The sequence below is a fragment of the Nansenia antarctica genome (assembly GCF_963989245.1).
Source record: "Nansenia antarctica genome assembly, chromosome: 15".
In the NCBI taxonomy this organism is placed as follows: Eukaryota; Metazoa; Chordata; class Actinopteri; order Argentiniformes; family Microstomatidae; genus Nansenia; species Nansenia antarctica.
In genome coordinates, this window is record NC_137685.1 from 27,413,093 (window position 1) to 27,433,092 (window position 20,000).

Sequence of the window (20,000 nt, forward strand, 5' to 3'; positions counted from 1 at the left end):
GTTGGGGTTCAAACCATCAATTTGCCAACCTAGTGCTCATTAGATGCAGACTCTACCTCCTGCGCGACAGTATGTGTTTCATTATAGTTTTATGATTATTTAAATGAAATACTTTAATGTACCTGAACACACTTAACACCACAAGTTAAGTTCCTCATGATAAAATGAAATAAAGTTCTTAAGTTCACAATAATATGCGCTTCATTTGCCCTGAGCCCTTTGTAAGTTATGCACTACAGGCACCCTGAGAGTGAGTTGAGACAAAGCGTGTCTAACATAAAAAACCGACCCTGATCTCAAAGTTCTGATGGATATGAGGGAGGAAGATCATCTCCTCTTCATCCCAGGACTGCCTATCATCCGTCTGGATCTTCCCCCGGATCCTCCAGCGCTGTCTCCCCAGACGAATCACAACCTGGAGGGAGAAGATGTCATCATCCACCGGCCACTCATACTGTCATACTGTATTTGTAGTGGAAGAGGGTTTGACCTACACTCCCGTAGTCAGTGACCTTACCCGAGACCCTGAATACACGTGTTGGCTCTAACGCCGAAAACGCCACCAACACCGAAATGAGAGGCTACCGTGTTAGTTCTGTTTAGACAGTTTTTTTCAGAGTGCTGCACCAAGATGAATAGATGCGCTGCCACAAACAGATCTGATGAAGGGCCGGCCGCTGGCATAAGCAGTACATGCGGTTGCTTACGGCCACAACTGCTTAGAGGGGACCACACTTTGCCGTCGATTTAGCGCAAACCACGTCCGTCAATCAAAAACTCAGCTACCCGGGGCTTCCGGTATGGCGTCAGGGCAAGCGGCTGTGTAAACGAAGAGCTCCCAGACAGGTCAACTTATTCCCCTTAATTAGTTCAATTTCTTTTACAAATTGTACTTAAAATTAATATGTAAGGGGAAATGAACCGAAAGACAAAAGAATCATCATCCCAGAAATCTAAAAGTGACAGACAAACATCTGGAAAGGATAACGACAACGACATTTACAGGAGGCTGCAATCCGTAACTGGACCCTCTAAAACAAAAATCAGATTAAAAGACCCGAACTACCCACTGTACATACTTTGTGTTTTGTCCCCCGCCCCCACCTGTGGTGTATGTCCCCACCTGTCCTACCCGCTGTACATACCTTATGTTTTGTTGTATTGTTCTTCCCATGATGGATGTACGTTTATCTTGTAGATAGTAATAGTTATTTGTCTGTATTATCATGTAGATTGTAGTGCCGGAGGAAAAAGGAAAGACGTAGGCAACGTAACGATAACTGTTTAATCAAAATAACAACTTGTACTCTCAGTACAGGACCAGAAAATAGATCACCAAAACTGTTGTGTCTAAACAGGAAGTTGCAACGTTAATAATCCTCCCCTCTGCCCCTAGTGCCAGAACTGGTTCCCTCCCACTACACAACCAACAGTAAGAGGAGAACATGAACCCATAATGTAGTCACTACACCAGCCCCCCCAGTGTTCACCTCAATATTGGAAATCCTCACGGCGAGGAGGGCGTATGGCCCGGCCCCTACGATCGTAGGTAAAGTCAGGAGGTGCGGGAGGAGGTGTGACATCGCCCATCACGTCCTCCTGCAGGGAAGGACGGGGGGCAGTGACGACCGGGGGCTCGCGAGCTGCGGGGGGTTGTCGGGGTCGGAGGGGGGAATGGCCAGGGCGCGGCAGGGGAGGTAGGACTGGAGGCCGGCCTCTGCGCGGTGGCAGGGCCAAGTCCAGGGGCAGTTCAAGGTCCAAGTGGGCCGGTTTGAGGCGATCAACGGACACACACTCAGGCCTACCCCCCATGTCAACCATGAAGTTCTTGGCTCCGGCCTCGATGACACGGAAAGGCCCGTCATAAGGAGGACGTAGTGGAGTCCTGTGGCCATCATGACGAATGAAAACGAACCTCGCTGAGTGCAGCTCCGGTGGCACCCTCGAAGTAGGGACACCATGCTGCGTAGTCGGGACCGGGACGAAGGTCCTGGCGCTGTCCAGCAGGGAGGCGCGCTGAGCGGCGGCGGACCAGGGCTCCGTTGACTTGGGAATGAAGTCACCGGGGACCCGCAGCGGCTGTCCAAACACCAGCTCAGCGGACGACGACTGGAGGTCCTCCTTAGGCGCTGTCCTGAGCCCCAGCATGACCCACGGCAGCTTGTCAAGCCAGTCGCTGTCCGTGAGGCTGGCTCGAAGGGCGGCCTTCATGGATCGATGGAAACGCTCACAGAGCCCGTTCGCCTGCGGGTGATAGGCGGTTGTGCGGTGGAGCTTGACCCCCAGATTCTCCGCCACCGCTGCCCACAGCTCTGAAGTAAACTGTGAGCCACGGTCAGAGGAGAGATCAGCAGGGGTGCCGTAGCGGGAGACCCACACCGCGATGAACGCCCGGGCCAGGTCGGGGGCTGTCGTTGAGGAGACCGGAACTGCCTCCGGCCAGCGAGTCGTCCTGTCCACCATGGTAAAGAGATAGGTGTATCCGTGCGAGGGGGGCAGCGGCCCTACCAGGTCCACGTTTACATGATCGAACCTCCGCTCAGGCACAGAGAACTGCTCCAGGGGGGCCTTGACGTGTCGATGCACCTTGGCGCGCTGGCAGGCGATGCACGTGTCTACCCAGGCCCTCACATCCCTCTTGAGCCCATGCCAGACGAATTTCTCTGACACCAGCCGTGAGGACGGTTTCCTACCAGGGTGAGACAAGCCGTGTATCGCCTCGAAGGCGGGGCGCCTCCAGTTGGCGGGGACCACCGGTCGTGGCTGACCCATGGAGACGTCGCACAGGAGCGTGGCCCCTGCGTCACCGAAAACCACCTCTTCTAGGCGCAGTCCTGTGTCCGACAACTTGAGAGCCTGGACGGCGGGGTCGGCGGCCTGGTCTGCAGCCATGCGCGCGTAGTCCAAACCCAGTTGGACCGCACCAACCACCGCCCTGGAGAGACAATCCGCGACCTGGTTGGACTTCCCAGCAACGTGCTGGATGTCTGTGGTGAACTCGGATATGTAGGCGAGCTGGCGCTGTTGGCGGTCGGACCACGGCTCCGCCACCTTGGACATGGCGTGCGTGAGTGGCTTGTGGTCCACGTAGGCCGTAAACTCGCGGCCCTCCAGTAAAAAACGGAAGTGTCTGACAGCAAGCCACAGCCCGAGGAGCTCCCTGTCGAATGTGCTGTACCTTTGCTCTCTGGGAGACAGCTGGCGGCTGAAGAATGCAAGAGGCTGCCAGGCGTCCCCAACCCACTGTTCGTACACCGCTCCCACAGCAAAGTCAGAGGCGTCCGTGGTGAGAGCAGTGGGTGCCGAGGGCGAGGGGTGGGCCAACATGGCAGCGCGGGCCAGGGCCGCCTTGGTGTCCTGAAAGGCTTTGACACGCTCCGCCGTCCAGTCCACCGGCTGCTTCAGAGTCTTGCCCTTCTGGGCATCGTACAGAGGCCGCAGGATGTGAGCGATGTGGTGGAGGAAGCGATAGTAGAAGGTTACCATCCCGATGAACCCCTTGAGCTCGCTGATTGTGCTGGGGCGCGGGAAAGCAGCGACAGCTTCCACCTTCGAGGGGAGGGGGGTCACCCCCTCTGCGGAGACCCGGTGCCCGAGAAAGTCGATGGTGTTCCGTCCGAACTCACACTTCGCCGGATTGACAATCAGCCCATGTTGGCTGAGCCGTGTGAAAAGGGCCCGGAGGTGGGACAGGTGCTCCTCCTCCGTGGTGCTTGCGACGAGGATGTCATCCAAGTAGACGAAGAGGAATGGTAGGTCCCGGAGCACCGAGTGCATGAGGCGTTGGAAGGTCTGCGCCGCGTTCTTCAGGCCGAACGGCATCCGCAGAAACTCGAAGAGTCCAAATGGCGTGATTACGGCCGTCTTAGGGACGTCCTCGGGGTGCACCGGCACCTGATGGTACCCCCGTACCAGGTCCACTTTGGAGAAGAAGCGTTTGCCTGCCAGGTTCGCTGAAAAGTCCTGGACATGTGGGACCGGGTAGCGGTCAGGCTTGGACGCGTCGTTGAGGCGGCGGTAGTCCCCACATGGGCGCCACCCGCCGTCTGACTTAGGGACGATGTGCAGGGGAGACGCCCAGGGGCTGCTCGAGCGCCGAACGATGCCCACCTGCTCCATATGCGCAAACTCCGCCCTGGCGATGGCCAGCTTCTCCGGGTTGAGGCGCCTGGCCCTGGCGTGGAGGGGAGGCCCCTCGGTCTCGATGTGGTGCTCCACTCCGTGTTTCACCGTGGGCGCGGAGAAGGTGGGCTTGGTAAGGTCGGGGAATTCGGCGAGCAGCCGAAGGTACTGGTCACTTTCGGCGAGCGTATTGGACCACCCGCTGTAGACCGCCTCCCCCTGCGTACAGGCGAAGGAAGCGAAAGTCTGTGAGTTGACCAGGCGCCTGTTCCCCACGTCCACCAACAGGTTGTGGGCGCACAGAAAATCCGCACCAAGGAGGGGAAATGTGACAGCCGCTATGACAAAATCCCACGAAAAGCATTGCCCTCCGAAGCACACGTCCACCGCCCTAGTGCCATAAGAGCAGATAGGTGTGCCGTCCGCGCCTGCCAACTGCGGACCACGCTCCTCCTTCGCCACATCCGATCTCTCTGCCGGAATGATGCTCCACTGGGCACCTGTGTCACAAAGGAAACTGCGACCAGAGGCGGTGTCTTGTATGAAGAGCAGCCTGTTGGTGACGCCAGCGCTCAGGGCCACTACTGAGTGCCGGCCCCGCCGTTTCCCGTCGGTCCGAAGGTGCAGGGTGAGCGGCACCGTTTGGCCTTGGCGCCAAAAGTGGCGTGGTAGAAACAATGGCCCGCAGCGTTACCCTGCTGGCCAGAAGGTCTGGCGTCATCCTTCGCTCTCCTGCGACGGTCGGGTGGCGGGGCGGCCGCGGGAGCGAGCAGGTCGGGGGACCGTTGAGGCATGGCCAAGACGAACCGGTCCGCCTCCCTGGCCAGGGCGCGGGGCTCCATGATGGCGGTGTTGGCCAGCGCCATCCTAACTTGAGCTGGCAATGTGCGCATGAACAGCTCTGTGAAGAGGATCATGGGGTCTTCTGTACCGAGCAGGTTTAGCATCCTCTCCATGCGCGCAGAAGGCCTCTCGTCACCCAAGTCCGACATGGCAAATAGGCGACGCACCCTCTCCGCAGTGGACAGTTCAAATGTCTCTAGAAGCAGGGCCTTGAGGCGCTCATATTTGTTCGTCGTCGGGGGAGCAGACAAAAAACCTACCACTCGAGCTGCGGTGGAGCTGCCCAACATTGCCACAGCATGGTTGTACCGGTCGTCGTCGTCATCGATGTCACTTTTGTTGAAATGTGCCTCTACAATAGCAAACCATGCAGCAGGCGTTGAGTCCCAGAACTCTGGTAGCTTGAGAGTGGGAGTGTGCGCACCACGCGTTACCCTGACAGGGGATGGTGATGGCTGCCGCTGGTTTGAACGTCTTCCTCGCCCGGACATTTTGCAGGATTGTAATGTTCGTTCGCTGGTTTTTGTACACAATTACGTTAACAAAAATCCACGTCGGGGTCACCAGTGTAGTGCCGGAGGAAAAAGGAAAGACGTAGGCAACGTAATGATAACTGTTTAATCAAAATAACAACTTGTACTCTCAGTACAGGACCAGAAAATAGATCACCAAAACTGTTGTGTCTAAACAGGAAGTTGCAACGTTAATAATTCTCCCCTCTGCCCCTAGTGCCAGAACTGGTTCCCTCCCACTACACAACCAACAGTAAGAGGAGAACATGAACCCATAATGTAGTCACTACAAGATAGTACTAGTTCTTTTCTTATGTCTGTCTTACATGTAACGATGAATTGAAAATCAAGGACCCCAATTGAAATAAGCCAGTGGCTTTCTTGGGTTTTTATCCTCTTAGTTTGACCTTGTATGTAATATGTACTTTCATGTACCTACTTCTGCAAACATTCTAATAAAGTTTTCAATCAATCAATCAATGGACGAACACGAGACAGCGGACATCTTGCAAGCTAGCATCAACGCCATACATGCGGAGATAAAGGCTATCCGATCAGACGTGAAAACGGAATTAAACAACTTTCAAGATACCTTTGCCAAAGACCTGAGGGGAGATTTGGCAAGTTTTCGAGACGACATCAATCACAAACTAACTGGAATTGCCACCGACCTGAAGGACGCGGTGGGAAGAGTGGAAGAGCAGCGGGTGGCGGATATGGAAGAGTGGAAGAGACGGAGCAGCGGGTGGCGGATATGGAAGAGTGGAAGAGACGGAGCAGCGGGTGGCGGGTATGGAAGAGTGGAAGAGACGGAGCAGCGGGTGGCGGATATGGAAGAGTGGAAGAGACGGAGCAGCGGGTGGCGGGTATGGAAGAGTGGAGGAGACAGAGCAGCGGGTGGCGGGTATGGAAGAGTGGAAGAGACGGAGCAGCGGGTGGCGGGTATGGAAGAGTGGAAGAGACGGAGCAGCGGGTGGCGGGTATGGAAGAGTGGAAGAGACGGAGCAGCGGGTGGCGGATATGGAAGAGTGGAAGAGACGGAGCAGCGGGTGGCGGGTATGGAAGAGTGGAAGAGACGGAGCAGCGGGTGGCGGGTATGGAAGAGTGGAAGAGACGGAGCAGCGGGTGGCGGGTATGGAAGAGTGGAAGAGACGGAGCAGCGGGTGGCGGGTATGGAAGAGTGGAAGAGACGGAGCAGCGGGTGGCGGGTATGGAAGAGTGGAAGAGACGGAGCAGCGGGTGGCGGGTATGGAAGAGTGGAAGAGATGGAGCAGCGGGTGGCGGGTATGGAAGAGTGGAAGAGACGGAGCAGCGAGTGGCGGGTATGGAAGAGTGGAAGAGACGGAGCAGCGGGTGGCGGGTATGGAAGAGTGGAAGAGACGGAGCAGCGGGTGGCGGGTATGGAAGAGTGGAAGAGACGGAGCAGCGGGTGGCGGGTATGGAAGAGTGGAAGAGACGGAGCAGCGGGTGGCGGGTATGGAAGAGTGGAGGAGACGGAGCAGCGGGTGGCGGGTATGGAAGAGTGGAAGAGACGGATATTGGTCGAAATTGATACTATACAGAGGGGTGGATGCTGCCTCTTCTTCCACCACATAGCTTTATATGGGGGGTTTGTGTGTTCAAACGCAAATTGTCTCTGTATGTTTTTGTTTTTATCATTTATCACAATCTGTTTTATTTTATTTTATTTTATTCTATTTTCTCGATTATTCCTTCTGTGACTGAGTGATTGGATAGGGGCACACAGGGTTCCTGTACGGACAACAACCTTATTGATCTCCTCTTAGGACAAGATGGACTGAGAGTGATACTGGAGATATTCCCTGAAACTATTATGACTAATAGACAACATATGGACAAAGTAACCTGTGACACAAAGCGAACTGTTGAGGACATAAGTAAGAAGACGATACCCACAATGACCTGTTCTCTGTTCTTTGTTATTCATGTAAAAAAAGAAAAGAAAAATAAAGTATATATAAAAAAATAAAATAACACTCAGCTACCCGCATTCGAAGAAACATCGGTCAAAGAGGAAGTCAGCTAGCACCCAATCTCTCTCTCCCCCCACCACCCCATCGACAACAAAATACCCGTCCATCAAAAACTCAGCTACCCCCCGTCGACGAAACACCCGTCAATCAAAAAGTCTGCTAGCACCCGCATAGTTTGGGCTTGCTTCAACGTGGGAGTCCTGTGTTCGAACACCGGCCGGTCACACATTCACTGAAAAATGCAGCTGGTATATGATATGTTAAGAACATAGGCTCCTCATGTATGTTAGTAAGTAGTACCCGATTATTAACACAGCCCACTCCTCCCCTTGCTGTGATTTAAAAATGTTGCATTGGAAACTAGTTCAAAATGGAACTTCACCTCATATTGGTCTCCAGGGCATAGTCGAGCAAAGCCGATCAACCCTGTTGATAAGAAACATGTTTCAGAGACGTTTCAGTTCCCATGCCCTGCTTTAATAACAACCTTCATTGGATGGATTGAAGGTAGAACATGTGTTGTACCTTTCATTTTGATGTGCAGTTCTCCCAAGAGAATCTCCAACTCTTCTTCCATGACGGACATATCCTGAAGAGAATAGTATATAGTAGAGTATAGTATATAGTAGAGTATATAGTAGAGTATAGTATATAGTAGTATAGTATATAGTATAGTATATAGTAGAGTATAGTATATAGTAGAGAATAGTACAGAATTGCAGGTCACACTTTGCAGTCTGGTTTTAGTTGGCACTTACTTGATACTGACTAAAAAGGATGAGAAAAGTAACAATGGACTTTCTTATACATCAAAATATGTAACAGGTCCTAAAGCAGGCCTAGTACTGTCCGTAGGGGTACTAATGTCAATGATTCTTAAAGAAACCAAAGTGTTCTTCATATGTTATCAAAAGGTAATACCTATTCCATCGAGTACTGTCTTACCGAATTCTGTACATGGTCAATTGCAGGCTTTAAATGTTTTAAAATAAAACATATTGCATTCTCACCAGTCATTTCGTGACCTCACTGGACTCAGTTGTACACTGGTTCTTAGTCTGTGAGAGGAGCCATGACGTCCATCGGTCTTCTCTTGGTACAGAGGACAGACGTCTGGACGGCAGCCCATGTGTGAACCGTAGGTCTGAGCTCTACCCCCAGACTATACGTGTCAGTGATGAATAAGGTTCTGGGCTCTACCCCCAGACTATACGTGTCAGCGATGAATAAGGTTCTGGGCTCTACCCCCAGACTATACGTGTCAGCGATGAATAAGGTTCTGAGCTCTACCCCCAGACTAGACGTGTCAGTGATGAATAAGGTTCTGAGCTCTACCCCCAGACTAGACGTGTCAGTGATGAATAAGGTTCTGAGCTCTACCCCCAGATTAGACGTGTCAGTGATGAATAAGGTTCTGAGCTCTACCCCCAGACTATACGTGTCAGTGATGAATAAGGTTCTGGGCTCTACCCCCAGTTCTGGGCGCTCACGTGTGACCCGGACCTGCTCTCTGTCAGTACTAAAGAGACTTACGTTGTGTTTAGGACCCATGAAATGTGAAGATAAATGGACAGTCAGGGTTTCAGCCGTCACCTGTATGTACAGACTAATTGATTGTGTGTGTCGTGCGTGCGTGTGTGTATGCCGGTGTGTGTGTGTGTGTGTGTGCATGTGTGAGTGGTCATACACATGGACACAGAGGGTAGTGTACCTTAAAAGTAGCCTGGCCGTTGGTTACAAACGTAGCATGTATGAATGGTCTGATGAAAGAAGATGATGAATGAGCTTGTAGACCCATACCTCTCATCTGTTCCACACATGGAGACCCTGGGGTCATGTTTGACCAGCGGCCGGTCTAAGCTTCTAGTGTGTGATCTCAACCCATGAAATCGGCCAGGATAAATGAAGTTGTTGTGGTCAACGGCGTGTGACCGTACCTCAAGGCTGTGTCTGTGGTTGCGGTTGAGTTCCAACAGGCTCTCTCTGGAAGCTCTGGAGGAGGGGGAGAGAGAGAAGGCCTTCTTCATGTTGACCGCTCCCTGACACAGACGCCACTGGATGCAGTAGGCCTCGAACAGCTCCTCTACCTAGGGAATCACAGGTCGTCATGTAAACAAAGTGTCCAAGGGTATTTTTTATGAGGCTTATCATAGTTGGCCACATGGTCTTATTCGTCTTGAAACATGGACGCACAATGGCATAAGCAAATTGCTCTCTGTTTCACAGTAGGACCAGGTTTGAGACGACACAGAAGCAAATTAAATCCTTTACCTTACTGATTTGGAATTCCAGTCTTCGTATGTATCTTTCCAAAGCTCTGATCTCCTGTGAAAACGAATGACGAAAGCAAAATGGTAGATGATGTAACATTTGATATATTTGACTTTTGAACTTCTTGTGTTGCCGTATAAAAGCAGATGAGAACACAGGGATGATTGCGGAACATACCTTCTCCAAGTCATACAGGAAGGCCTGAAAAAGGATCAACGTTTGTTTTGTTACCTTACTGTAAATTGAATGTAATCTAAGTTTCAATTTCAATTTCAGTTGATTTAAGAAGGGACAATGCATATCAATTGACAACAAAGTTGGATCTAATCCAATCTGATCTCAATAATGTAAGATCATTTACTTGTAGATCTTGCACAGGTCATATCATACAAAATGTTGAATCTGCCTGGAGATGTTTGGAATGATACCCTCACCAGTCTGGAGTTTCTCTTGGTGTCTCTCTGTTGAGAAGACAGGAAGTCCATCTCAGCCTGATGGCCCTCCAGATACTCCCTGTAACAAAACTCAACATCAGTCACCGAGCAATACCTACAATGCTTGGTGCAGTAGTACTGAATTAACAACAACTGTGATTGGCTGTTAAATCGTTGATGCCCAGGTCTAATATCAGCTTACTGTCCACATCCTTACCGTAACCATCAGGGAAATAAAATAACAGTGACCTTAGCTCAGTGTCTTTTGGGGCAATTTATCCTTCTCTGTTCGAAATGAGTTTATGTGATATTTGAGTGCCGATACGTACTTGAGGCCCTTCCGTAGGGCCTGGAAGATTCTGTCCACCTGCTCAGGTTGATGTCCCCAGATAGTGCCGCCTGTCCGGCTGGGGGAGGGATGTATCCTTGGAGATTTTGATGACAGGGCTTTGGACCTGAGGGAGTTTCGCACCGAGGAGGCCCTGTTTTCAAAGATACCAGTGGCCAAATCAAAAGTTTGATCGATGTTTAACATACCTCAAAATTGGTCTCATTTCGAGATGAGTCAACGTACCATGCCATTGGTTGTGTAGATTCAGCTATATGTCTCAACCCAGATGAACAGAGAAAATAAATACTTCAAATTCATTTATGGCTCCATGATTTAAGTGGATCGACACAATTTATGGGGTGGGAAGTGAAAGATCTGTTCAATATTTAACCAATTGTATGTGTGGCTTAATAATGGTGAGAATAGAAGGGCTCATTCCTTATGTCATCAGAAATGATACTGTGGTGAAGGCCAGGTTTTTGAATAACAAGACCTATGTTGTTGAAGGACGGATAAAGAATTGGTAGTGGCTAATTGGTAGTAAACTCAGTGGCTCTAGGCAGCCTTTATCTGTACGTTGAGAGATTAGACCAGGGCAGCAACCATTGAAATACTATGGAAACAGGAATCGTCAGAGGGGGGAGAAGATTACCATTCAGCCTTTGCCTCTCAGATTTACGATTTAATATTTGTGATAAAAGAAGAGTATTTAATAGAAAATAAGAGAGCCCACACCGCAGACAATCTAAGCGAGGCGCTGGCAACTGAGCAAATTCCGATGCAAAGAAATACACCTCGTTCCAAATTATTATGCAAATTATATTTTTCTCTGATTTTCCTAAATAGTCGATGCAAATGACAATCAGTATAATTTTCAAGTCATCAACCGTTAGAGTATAATTCAAATTTTATTGAACAAACCTCCCAATGATAACAGTATTTGTTTATTATTTTTTTAACTCAAAATGCACTGTTCCAAATTATTATGCACAACAGAGTTTCAAAACATTTTATAGGTTGTAAAGAACTAAAAATGGTAATTTGATGAATTTAGGGTTAGGAGGTCATATTAGGAGGTCATATTTACTGAAATCAAAAGCTATTTCAAACAAAAACTGTTGTGAATCCCTCATCGGCTCCGCCCCCTCCTGCCTCGTTGGCGCTCGTTGAGCCTCATCAGGCTCAAGTGGAGACAGCTGGGTCCAGCTATCAACTCAGGAGGAGGCAGCCCTATAAGAAGCCCCAGAGACCTTCCTCCGACGCTTGATTATTTTGACCCATGTGGTTAGTAGTTTGGCTCTCCCTGTGTTCTCTTCTCGTTCAAGTAGTTTCTCTTCAGAGTTTTGTTTGTTTTGTTATTTTGCTAACCGTAGTTGTTTTCTTTGTTGATCCTCGCTCCCCAAAGGAACCTGCCTCCCCCTGCCTAGACCTCCTGCCTGCCTATCGACTACGTCTCCTGCCTATGTCCCTGCCTGCCTAACGACCACCCCTCCTGCCTATGCCCCTGCCTGCCTACCGCCTACTCCTCCTGCCTAAACCCCTGCCTGCCTGCCGCCTACTCCTCCTGCCTAACCCCCCCGTCTGCCTGCCTGCCGACTATTCCCCCTCTCTGCTCTGGACTGGTTAGTACACGCACATATTTCAACACTTCACTCATCTACATATCTACACCACACTAGTTTTGCACGCTAGACACACACACCCAGACACATAGAGTACAGTTCCACTCACACCTCATTTACATTATCCAGTTCTCTGGCATCCACACATTCCCCCCCACTTAGGCCCCGTTAGAGTAGGGTTATTCTTTTGTCCATCATTTTAATAAATCCTTTTATTATTAATTTGCCTCTTGTGTCCGTCTGTTCTGGGGTTCTGCCACACTTGACTCTTTTGCTAGTGCTACCATAACAGAATAATCAAGCCAAAATGAGTCAAGGCAGCACCTCGGGGCAGACGCCCGCAGTTAAGCCCAACCCAGTGTCCCATTCAGTTGACGAGCTTGTTTCCGCCCACGCGGCCGAGCTCGCGTCCCTCCAGGCGGAGTTGTGTAAGGCTTTCCCCTCCGTTCAGGGTAACATCGCTGAGCTCCAGAAGTCGTCCACCTCCGCCTCAGCTGCTCTCGCCTCCCTTGCTGTCCAGATGGGCACTCTTGTCTCTGCGGTGGCTTCCATCCAGCTGAGGCTGAACACGCTCCCTGGAGGAGCTGCAGTCCCTGCTGATTCACCGGGGGTTCCAGCCCCCCCAGGGCGAGCTCCCGCCCAACCTGGTTACCCCTCGACCCTTTGGAGGGAACTTTGATCTGGGCAGAGGGTTCCTGACCCAGTGTGAACTTTTTTTTGCTTTCCAACCGTCCAAGTATGGGTCAGAAGAGGCTAAAGTAGCCTTCATTATGTCCCTCCTGGTGGACAAGGCTCTAGACTGGGCCATAGCCGTGGTGGGCAGAGACCCACATCTTGCCCAGGACTACGAGGCGTTCCGCCGGGAGTTTTCCTTTTTGTTTGACCACCCCTCTGACGGCGCGGACGCCGCCTCCAGGATGCTGGAACTCCGGCAAGGCTCCAGGACCGTCGCGGACTACACCTTAGAATTCCGGATCCTCGCCGCCGACAGCGGGTGGGGAGACATAGCGCTCCTTTGCGCCTACCGGCGGGGTCTGAGTGAGGCGGTGAAGGACCTTATCGTCCGGGACCGCCCAGGCTCCCTTCAAGAACTGGTCACCTTGTCCCTACAAATGGATGAGCGCCTGCGGGAGCGCCGCCAGGAGCGCAGCCAACGCGCCGTGGGGCCCCCTCACTCGGTCCCCAGCCGCACGTCCTCTCTCCCCCGTTTTGCGGCCGCCCACTCGGCCCTGCCCCCTCGGGTTCCCATGCTCTCCCCAGCCCCGTCCACCTCTGAGTCAGCGGAGGAGCCCATGCAGGTCGGCCGGTCCCGCCTCTCTCAGGAAGAGAGAGAGCAGAGAATGCGGGGCGGGCTGTGCCTGTATTGCGGAAGACCCGGACACGTCCTCCGAACCTGCCCGGCGCGGCCAAAAGACCCGGCTCGCTAAAAGAGGGGTTTTTGGTGAGCCGTGCCTCGATCCCCCAACCCATCAAGAACCACAACCGGCTGTTCCCAGCCACCCTCTCCTGGGGTGAGGAGTCCATTTCTGCCGGCGCCCTCATTGACTCCGGGGCCGACGAGTGCTTGATGGACATCACCCTCGCTCGTCAGGCCGGCATCCCGCTCGTTCCCCTCGACCATGCCTTGTTTCCCCAAGCCATCGATGGGAGGCCCTTAGGTAGGATCACGCATAGCACTGAATCCCTCACCCTCACCATGTCCGGTAATCACGTCGAGACGGCACGTTTTCTTGTCCTCCACGCCCCCACTGCACCCCTAGTATTAGGTAGGCCGTGGTTGGAGAGACACGATCCCCACATCTCCTGGACCACTGGACGGATTTTGGGCTGGAGCATCCCCTGTCATGCCAACTGCCTACGCTCCGCCCTCTCTCCGTCCAGCGGTCCCAGGCCCGTAGTCTCTCCCCCGGACCTCACTGGTGTCCCCTCTACGTATCTTGACCTGGCCATGGTGTTTAGTAAGGACCGCGCCCTTTCACTTCCTCCTCACCGGCCGTATGATTGTCCCATCAACCTCCTTCCCGGGGCAGCCCTTCCCAAGGGTCGTCTCTACAACCTCTCGGTCCCGGAGAAGGAGGCAATGCGCAATTATATAGCCGAGTCCCTAGCCTCGGGTGTAATTCGACCATCGTCTTCCCCCCTCGCGGCGGGCTTCTTCTTTGTGGCGAAGAAGGATGGTGGCCTGAGGCCCTGTATAGATTTTCGTAGTTTAAACACCATCACTGTTAAGAATAAATACCCACTCCCCCTTATGAGTTCCACTTTCGAGCCACTCACTCACGCCCGGGTGTTCACTAAACTTGACCTCCGCAACGCCTACCATCTGGTTAGGGTCAAGGAGGGGGACGAGTGGAAGACCGGGTTCAACACCCACCTCGGTCACTTCGAGTACCTGGTCATGCCCTTTGGCCTGTCCAATGCCCCCGGAGTCTTCCAGGAGCTGGTCAATGACGTGCTGAGGGACATGATAAATGTTTTCGTGGTTGTTTACCTGGATGATATCCTGATCTTTTCCCCGACCATGGAGGAACACCACCAACACGTGCGCCTGGTCCTACAACGGCTCCTGGAGAATCGTCTCTTCGTCAAGGCGGAGAAATGCGTCTTCCACTCCTCCTCTGTGACGTACCTGGGTAACGTCGTGGAGGAAGGGCAAATGCGCGCCGACCCGGCTAAGATTAAGGCGGTGGCAGAGTGGCCACGACCCACCGACCGAACACAACTCCGGCGCTTCCTCGGGTTCGCCGGGTTTACCCGGCGGTTCATCAAGGGGTTTAGCCAGGTGGCGGCCCCTCTCACTGCTTGTACCTCCACTGTTCGCCCGTTCTCTTGGACCCCTGAGGCTGAGGCGGCCTTCTCCACCCTGAAGGGCCTCTTTACGACCGCGCCGGTGTTGGCCCACCCGGATCCAGCCAGGCAGTTCATCGTGGAGGTAGACGCTTCAGACACGGGCGTCGGGGCCGTTCTCACCCAGCGGTCGGAGGAGGACCAGAAGGTCCACCCGTGTGCCTACTACTCTCGCCGGTTTGACCCTGCCGAGAGGAACTACGATGTGGGCAACAAGGAGTTGCTGGCCATCCACGCTGCCCTCGGAGAGTGGAGGCACTGGCTGGAGGGGGCTAAGCTGCCGTTCCTAGTGTGGTCTGACCACAAGAACCTATATGAGGACGGCAAAAAGGCTTAACCCTAGACAGGCACGCTGGGCCCTGTTCTTCAGCCGATTCGACTTCACCCTCACCTACCGCCCGGGGTCAAAGAACGTCAGGGCGGACGCCCTCTCCCGGCTGTTCCCGGGGGAGGCCCCGGATATGCCGGTGACCCAAGACACCATCCTCCCCCCTACCCGGGTGGTAGGTGTCGTCACCTGGGCCATCGAGTCGGTGGTCAGACAGGCCCAGCGTGCCGAGCCGGACCCAGGTACCGGACCCCGGCACAGACTTTTTGTTCCCTCCACTGTCCGGCCGCAAGTGCTAGAGTGGGGGCACTCTAGTCACTTTGCCTGCCACCCTGGCTCCCACCGGACAGCGGAGTTTCAGCCGACGTTTTTGGTGGCCCACACTCCGGGGGGACGTTAAGGAGTTTGTGGGTGCCTGCACCATCTGCTCCCGAAGTAAGGCCTCCCATCGTCCTCCTTCGGGCCTCCTATGTCCCCTCCCTATCCCCGGTCGTCCTTGGTCCCACATCGCGTTAGACTTCGTTACGGGGCTCCCCTTATCCAAGGGTAAGGACACCATCCTAACCATTGTGGACAGGTTTTCCAAGGCTGTCCACTTTGTCGCCCTTCCCAAGCTCCCCTCCGCGGCCGAGACTGCTGACCTCCTCACGCTCCATGTGGTGAGGCTTCACGGCATTCCCCACAACATTGTGTCCGACCGGGGCCCCCAGTTCATCTCCAAGGTGTGGCAGGCCTTCTGTAAGGGAATTGGGGCCTCGGTCAGCCTCACCTCTGGATACCATCCGCAGTCCAACGGACAGGCCGAGCGGACCAACCAGGCCCTGGAGGCAGCCCTGCGTTGTGTCACCACCAGCAACCCCGCCTCCTGGGCCAAGTACCTACCATGGGTGGAGTATGCCATCAACACCATGGAGAGCTCCGCCACGGGTATGTCCCCGTTTGAATGCTCCTTGGGCTATCAACCTCCTCTCTTTCCCCAACAGGAGCTGGAGGTGGCAGTCCCGTCCACCAGGGTCCACCTCCGCCGGTGTCGGCGCATCTGGAGGACCACCCGGACCGCTCTGCTGCGGGCCACTGAGCGGTCCCGTCGCTGTGCCGACCGGCGGAGGGTGCCAGCCCCGGCCTATCGTCCCGGCCAGAAGGTCTGGCTGTTGGCCCGGGACCTGCCCCTCCAGACCGCCCAGACCTCCTCCCGTAAGCTAAATCCCCGCTATGTTGGGCCCTACACTATTGACCGGATTATTAACCCTGCAGCGGTTCGATTAAACCTTCCCCCTGCTCTCAAGGTCCACCCAGTATTTCACGTGTCCCTCCTCAAGCCTGTTTCCACTAGCCCCCTGTCCCCCCCCGTTCCAGCCCCCCCACCTCCCCGGGTCCTGAAGGATGGCGACCAGGTGTGGACGGTTGACCGCCTACTGGCTGTCCGCCGTAGGGGACGGGGGTTCCAGTATCTGGTGGACTGGGTGGGTTACGGCCCCGAAGACCGGAGCTGGGTGCCCCCGTCCTACCTCGCCGACCCCACACTCCTGGAGGATTTCTATCTGGCCCACCCGGACGCTCCAGGACGGTCGTCAGGTGCCTCCCCTAAGGGGGGGGGTACTGTTGTGAATCCCTCATCGGCTCCGCCCCCTCCTGCCTCGTTGGCGCTCGTTGAGCCTCATCAGGCTCAAGTGGAGACAGCTGGGTCCAGCTATCAACTCAGGAGGAGGCAGCCCTATAAGAAGCCCCAGAGACCTTCCTCCGACGCTTGATTATTTTGACCCATGTGGTTAGTAGTTTGGCTCTCCCTGTGTTCTCTTCTCGTTCAAGTAGTTTCTCTTCAGAGTTTTGTTTGTTTTGTTATTTTGCTAACCGTAGTTGTTTTCTTTGTTGATCCTCGCTCCCCAAAGGAACCTGCCTCCCCCTGCCTAGACCTCCTGCCTGCCTATCGACTACGTCTCCTGCCTATGTCCCTGCCTGCCTAACGACCACCCCTCCTGCCTATGCCCCTGCCTGCCTACCGCCTACTCCTCCTGCCTAAACCCCTGCCTGCCTGCCGCCTACTCCTCCTGCCTAACCCCCCCGTCTGCCTGCCTGCCGACTATTCCCCCTCTCTGCTCTGGACTGGTTAGTACACGCACATATTTCAACACTTCACTCATCTACATATCTACACCACACTAGTTTTGCACGCTAGACACACACACCCAGACACAGAGTACAGTTCCACTCACACCTCATTTACATTATCCAGTTCTCTGGCATCCACACATTCCCCCCCACTTAGGCCCCGTTAGAGTAGGGTTATTCTTTTGTCCATCATTTTAATAAATCCTTTTATTATTAATTTGCCTCTTGTGTCCGTCTGTTCTGGGGTTCTGCCACACTTGACTCTTTTGCTAGTGCTACCATAACAAAAACATCTTAACAGGTCAAGTTACATGTTAACATAGGACCCCTTCTTTGATATCACCTTCACAATTCTTGCATCCATTGAACTTGTGAGTTTTTGGACAGTTTCTGCTTGAATTTCTTTGCAGGATGCCAGAATAGCCTCCCAGAGCTGCTGTTTTGATGTGAACTGCCTCCCACCCTCATATATATTTTGCTTGAGGATGCTCCAAAGGTTCTCAATAGGTTTGAGGTCAGGGGAAAATGGGGGCCACACCATGAGTTTCTCTCCTTTTATGCCTATAGCAGCCAATGACACAGAGGTATTCTTTGCAGCATGAGGTGTAGATGCCGCACACTCAGGTTCCAGATGCAAAAAGTGTGGTTTATTGATTATATATTTATCTATTGGTTTATTATTATTTATTGTGCACTTTGAGCTGCAATGTTTGCAGGAAAAGCGCTATACAAATAAAGTTACTGTTATTATTATTATTATTATTATTATTATTAGGACAACCATAGCCTTTTTTTTAAAGACTTGACAAAGGCTAAGTCCAAAACCGTTGTCCTAATAAACCACACTTTTTGCATCTGGAATCTGAGTGTGCAGCATCTATTTCTTTCAAAAGAAGAGTATTTAACATGTCCTCTTGTCTGTATTAAATCGTTGCACTTGGACATTTGTGGGAGCTGTGCTCGTCTGCTAGAGAAAGAGCTTTATTCGAACCTTGTAAGCTACACTTTGTAATAAATCAATCATCTGAAAGAAGAGTACAACCCATGTGAGAAGTCTATCAGATTGAGAAGACTGTGTATTGTGCGAGAGCTGCGACTTTACAGAGGAATTGTTGGAACAAACACAACGCAGAGACACCATCATATCTCCTAAACACCAAAAGCCAACAGAAGTGAATTAATCTGGACAGTACACGCCAATACTCTGTGAACACAGTTAGTTCATTGTGTATTGCTATTCCCATTGGTCATAGCCCAGTTCATACATAATTGTAGATACAAACAACAGTATGATTAGCAAAGCGACACATGTAAGGAGTCGAGAGGAGGACTCTATTTACATGACATCATCTAGTGCATATTCTCTCACACTCTTGTGGCCAGTGTGGTCACATATATGACACCATCAAATCTTTCTAATGAAGAAGGATGAAGACCGCTGTCAGACCGTCTGTTAGATTGAGGTCAGTGGCCAGTGGATAAATAAACTGCCAGCTACAATCTCTCTCTCTCTTCCTTTTCTCTCTCTCTCTCTCTCTCTCTCTCTCTCTCTCTCTCTCCCTCTCTCTCGCTCTCTCTCTGCTTTATTACAGGAAATGCATTCCAGTGTGTGCTACTCCAGAGTTCTTGAGATGACATTTTGTCTCCCTTCTGCAAACCAATCTGAATTCCGGGAGGCCTTTCCCACGTGTGTTGAGCAATCCTGCTGCGTGTGCTCAGATGTTCTGTGGCATATTCATTGAAACCAGAGAGGAACTAACTGATTGATTAGGAAGAGAATTCATTACACTGAAACCAAACCAGTTCCCACTTTAAGGAGATGATCATGTTTGGAGGCTGTTTTAACAGCAGGGTGGGAAACACCTTCCATCCATACGGAGGATAGGCTCATTATAACACATGGAATGGAATGAGGAATGGTATCAAACTCACGTTTCTCTGATTTCTACCTCCACCGGCCTCCCCTGGTAGAAGATATACACACAACGCAGTGTTCGAAGAAGGAAGTGTAATGCTTTAATATGCACCCCATGCTTGGCTTGTGCTCGTGACACTGTAAGACTGTTTACTTTAACGCCGAGGCACAGGGGGCCACAACCAACAGTGTTCTCAGATAACCTCTCCCCTTCCACCAGGCAGCTGCCGGGGACGTGGCTAGCTGATATGATCAAGCTCAGCATAAAGGGCTTAGGGCTTAGAACCCACTTCCATGAGCACTGCATAAGACCTGGGTTCAAATAGTATTTGAAAACCAAACAAACGCTCAAAGTCAACCCCCACGCCTGCCACTGCATCATGGGAGTCCGTCTTTCCTCTTCTGATGTAACGGGGAGGTGGTTGGGTTGGCAAGACTCTGGCTGACAGTGAGGTGTGCTGGTTGGTTGTCTCAACAGCAACCGTTGATACGGAGGTGGTGATTGGCTATCCCTACTGTTGGTTGAGGGGTGGGGATTGGCTGTCACTCACCGGCGACGCCCGCTGAGGGAGCTGAACCCGGTGAAGGAGCGGCTCCTCTGAAGGCCGCCTGCCTCCGCCGGACACTCGAACCGCAGCTTCACCGACATCTCCTCGCTGCCTGCACACACAC

At 52.5% G+C, this 20,000-nt stretch overlaps 1 protein-coding gene across 1 annotated transcript in view; it reads right to left on the reverse strand.

The window, feature by feature from the left end:
- Positions 1-19,977, reverse strand: part of ripor3 (RIPOR family member 3) — a gene marked incomplete at its 5' end in the record, with an annotated part of 32,859 nt that extends 12,882 nt beyond the window's left edge. Inside the window, 9 exons of the mRNA XM_080546122.1 lie at positions 290-415; positions 7,854-7,897; positions 7,997-8,060; positions 9,409-9,558; positions 9,743-9,796; positions 9,920-9,943; positions 10,177-10,255; positions 10,506-10,658; positions 19,880-19,977. Of these exons, the coding sequence (XP_080402248.1) occupies positions 290-415; positions 7,854-7,897; positions 7,997-8,060; positions 9,409-9,558; positions 9,743-9,796; positions 9,920-9,943; positions 10,177-10,255; positions 10,506-10,658; positions 19,880-19,977 (792 nt within the window). The remainder of the gene's footprint in view (positions 1-289; positions 416-7,853; positions 7,898-7,996; positions 8,061-9,408; positions 9,559-9,742; positions 9,797-9,919; positions 9,944-10,176; positions 10,256-10,505; positions 10,659-19,879) is intronic.
- Between the last annotated feature and the right edge of the window lie 23 nt (positions 19,978-20,000).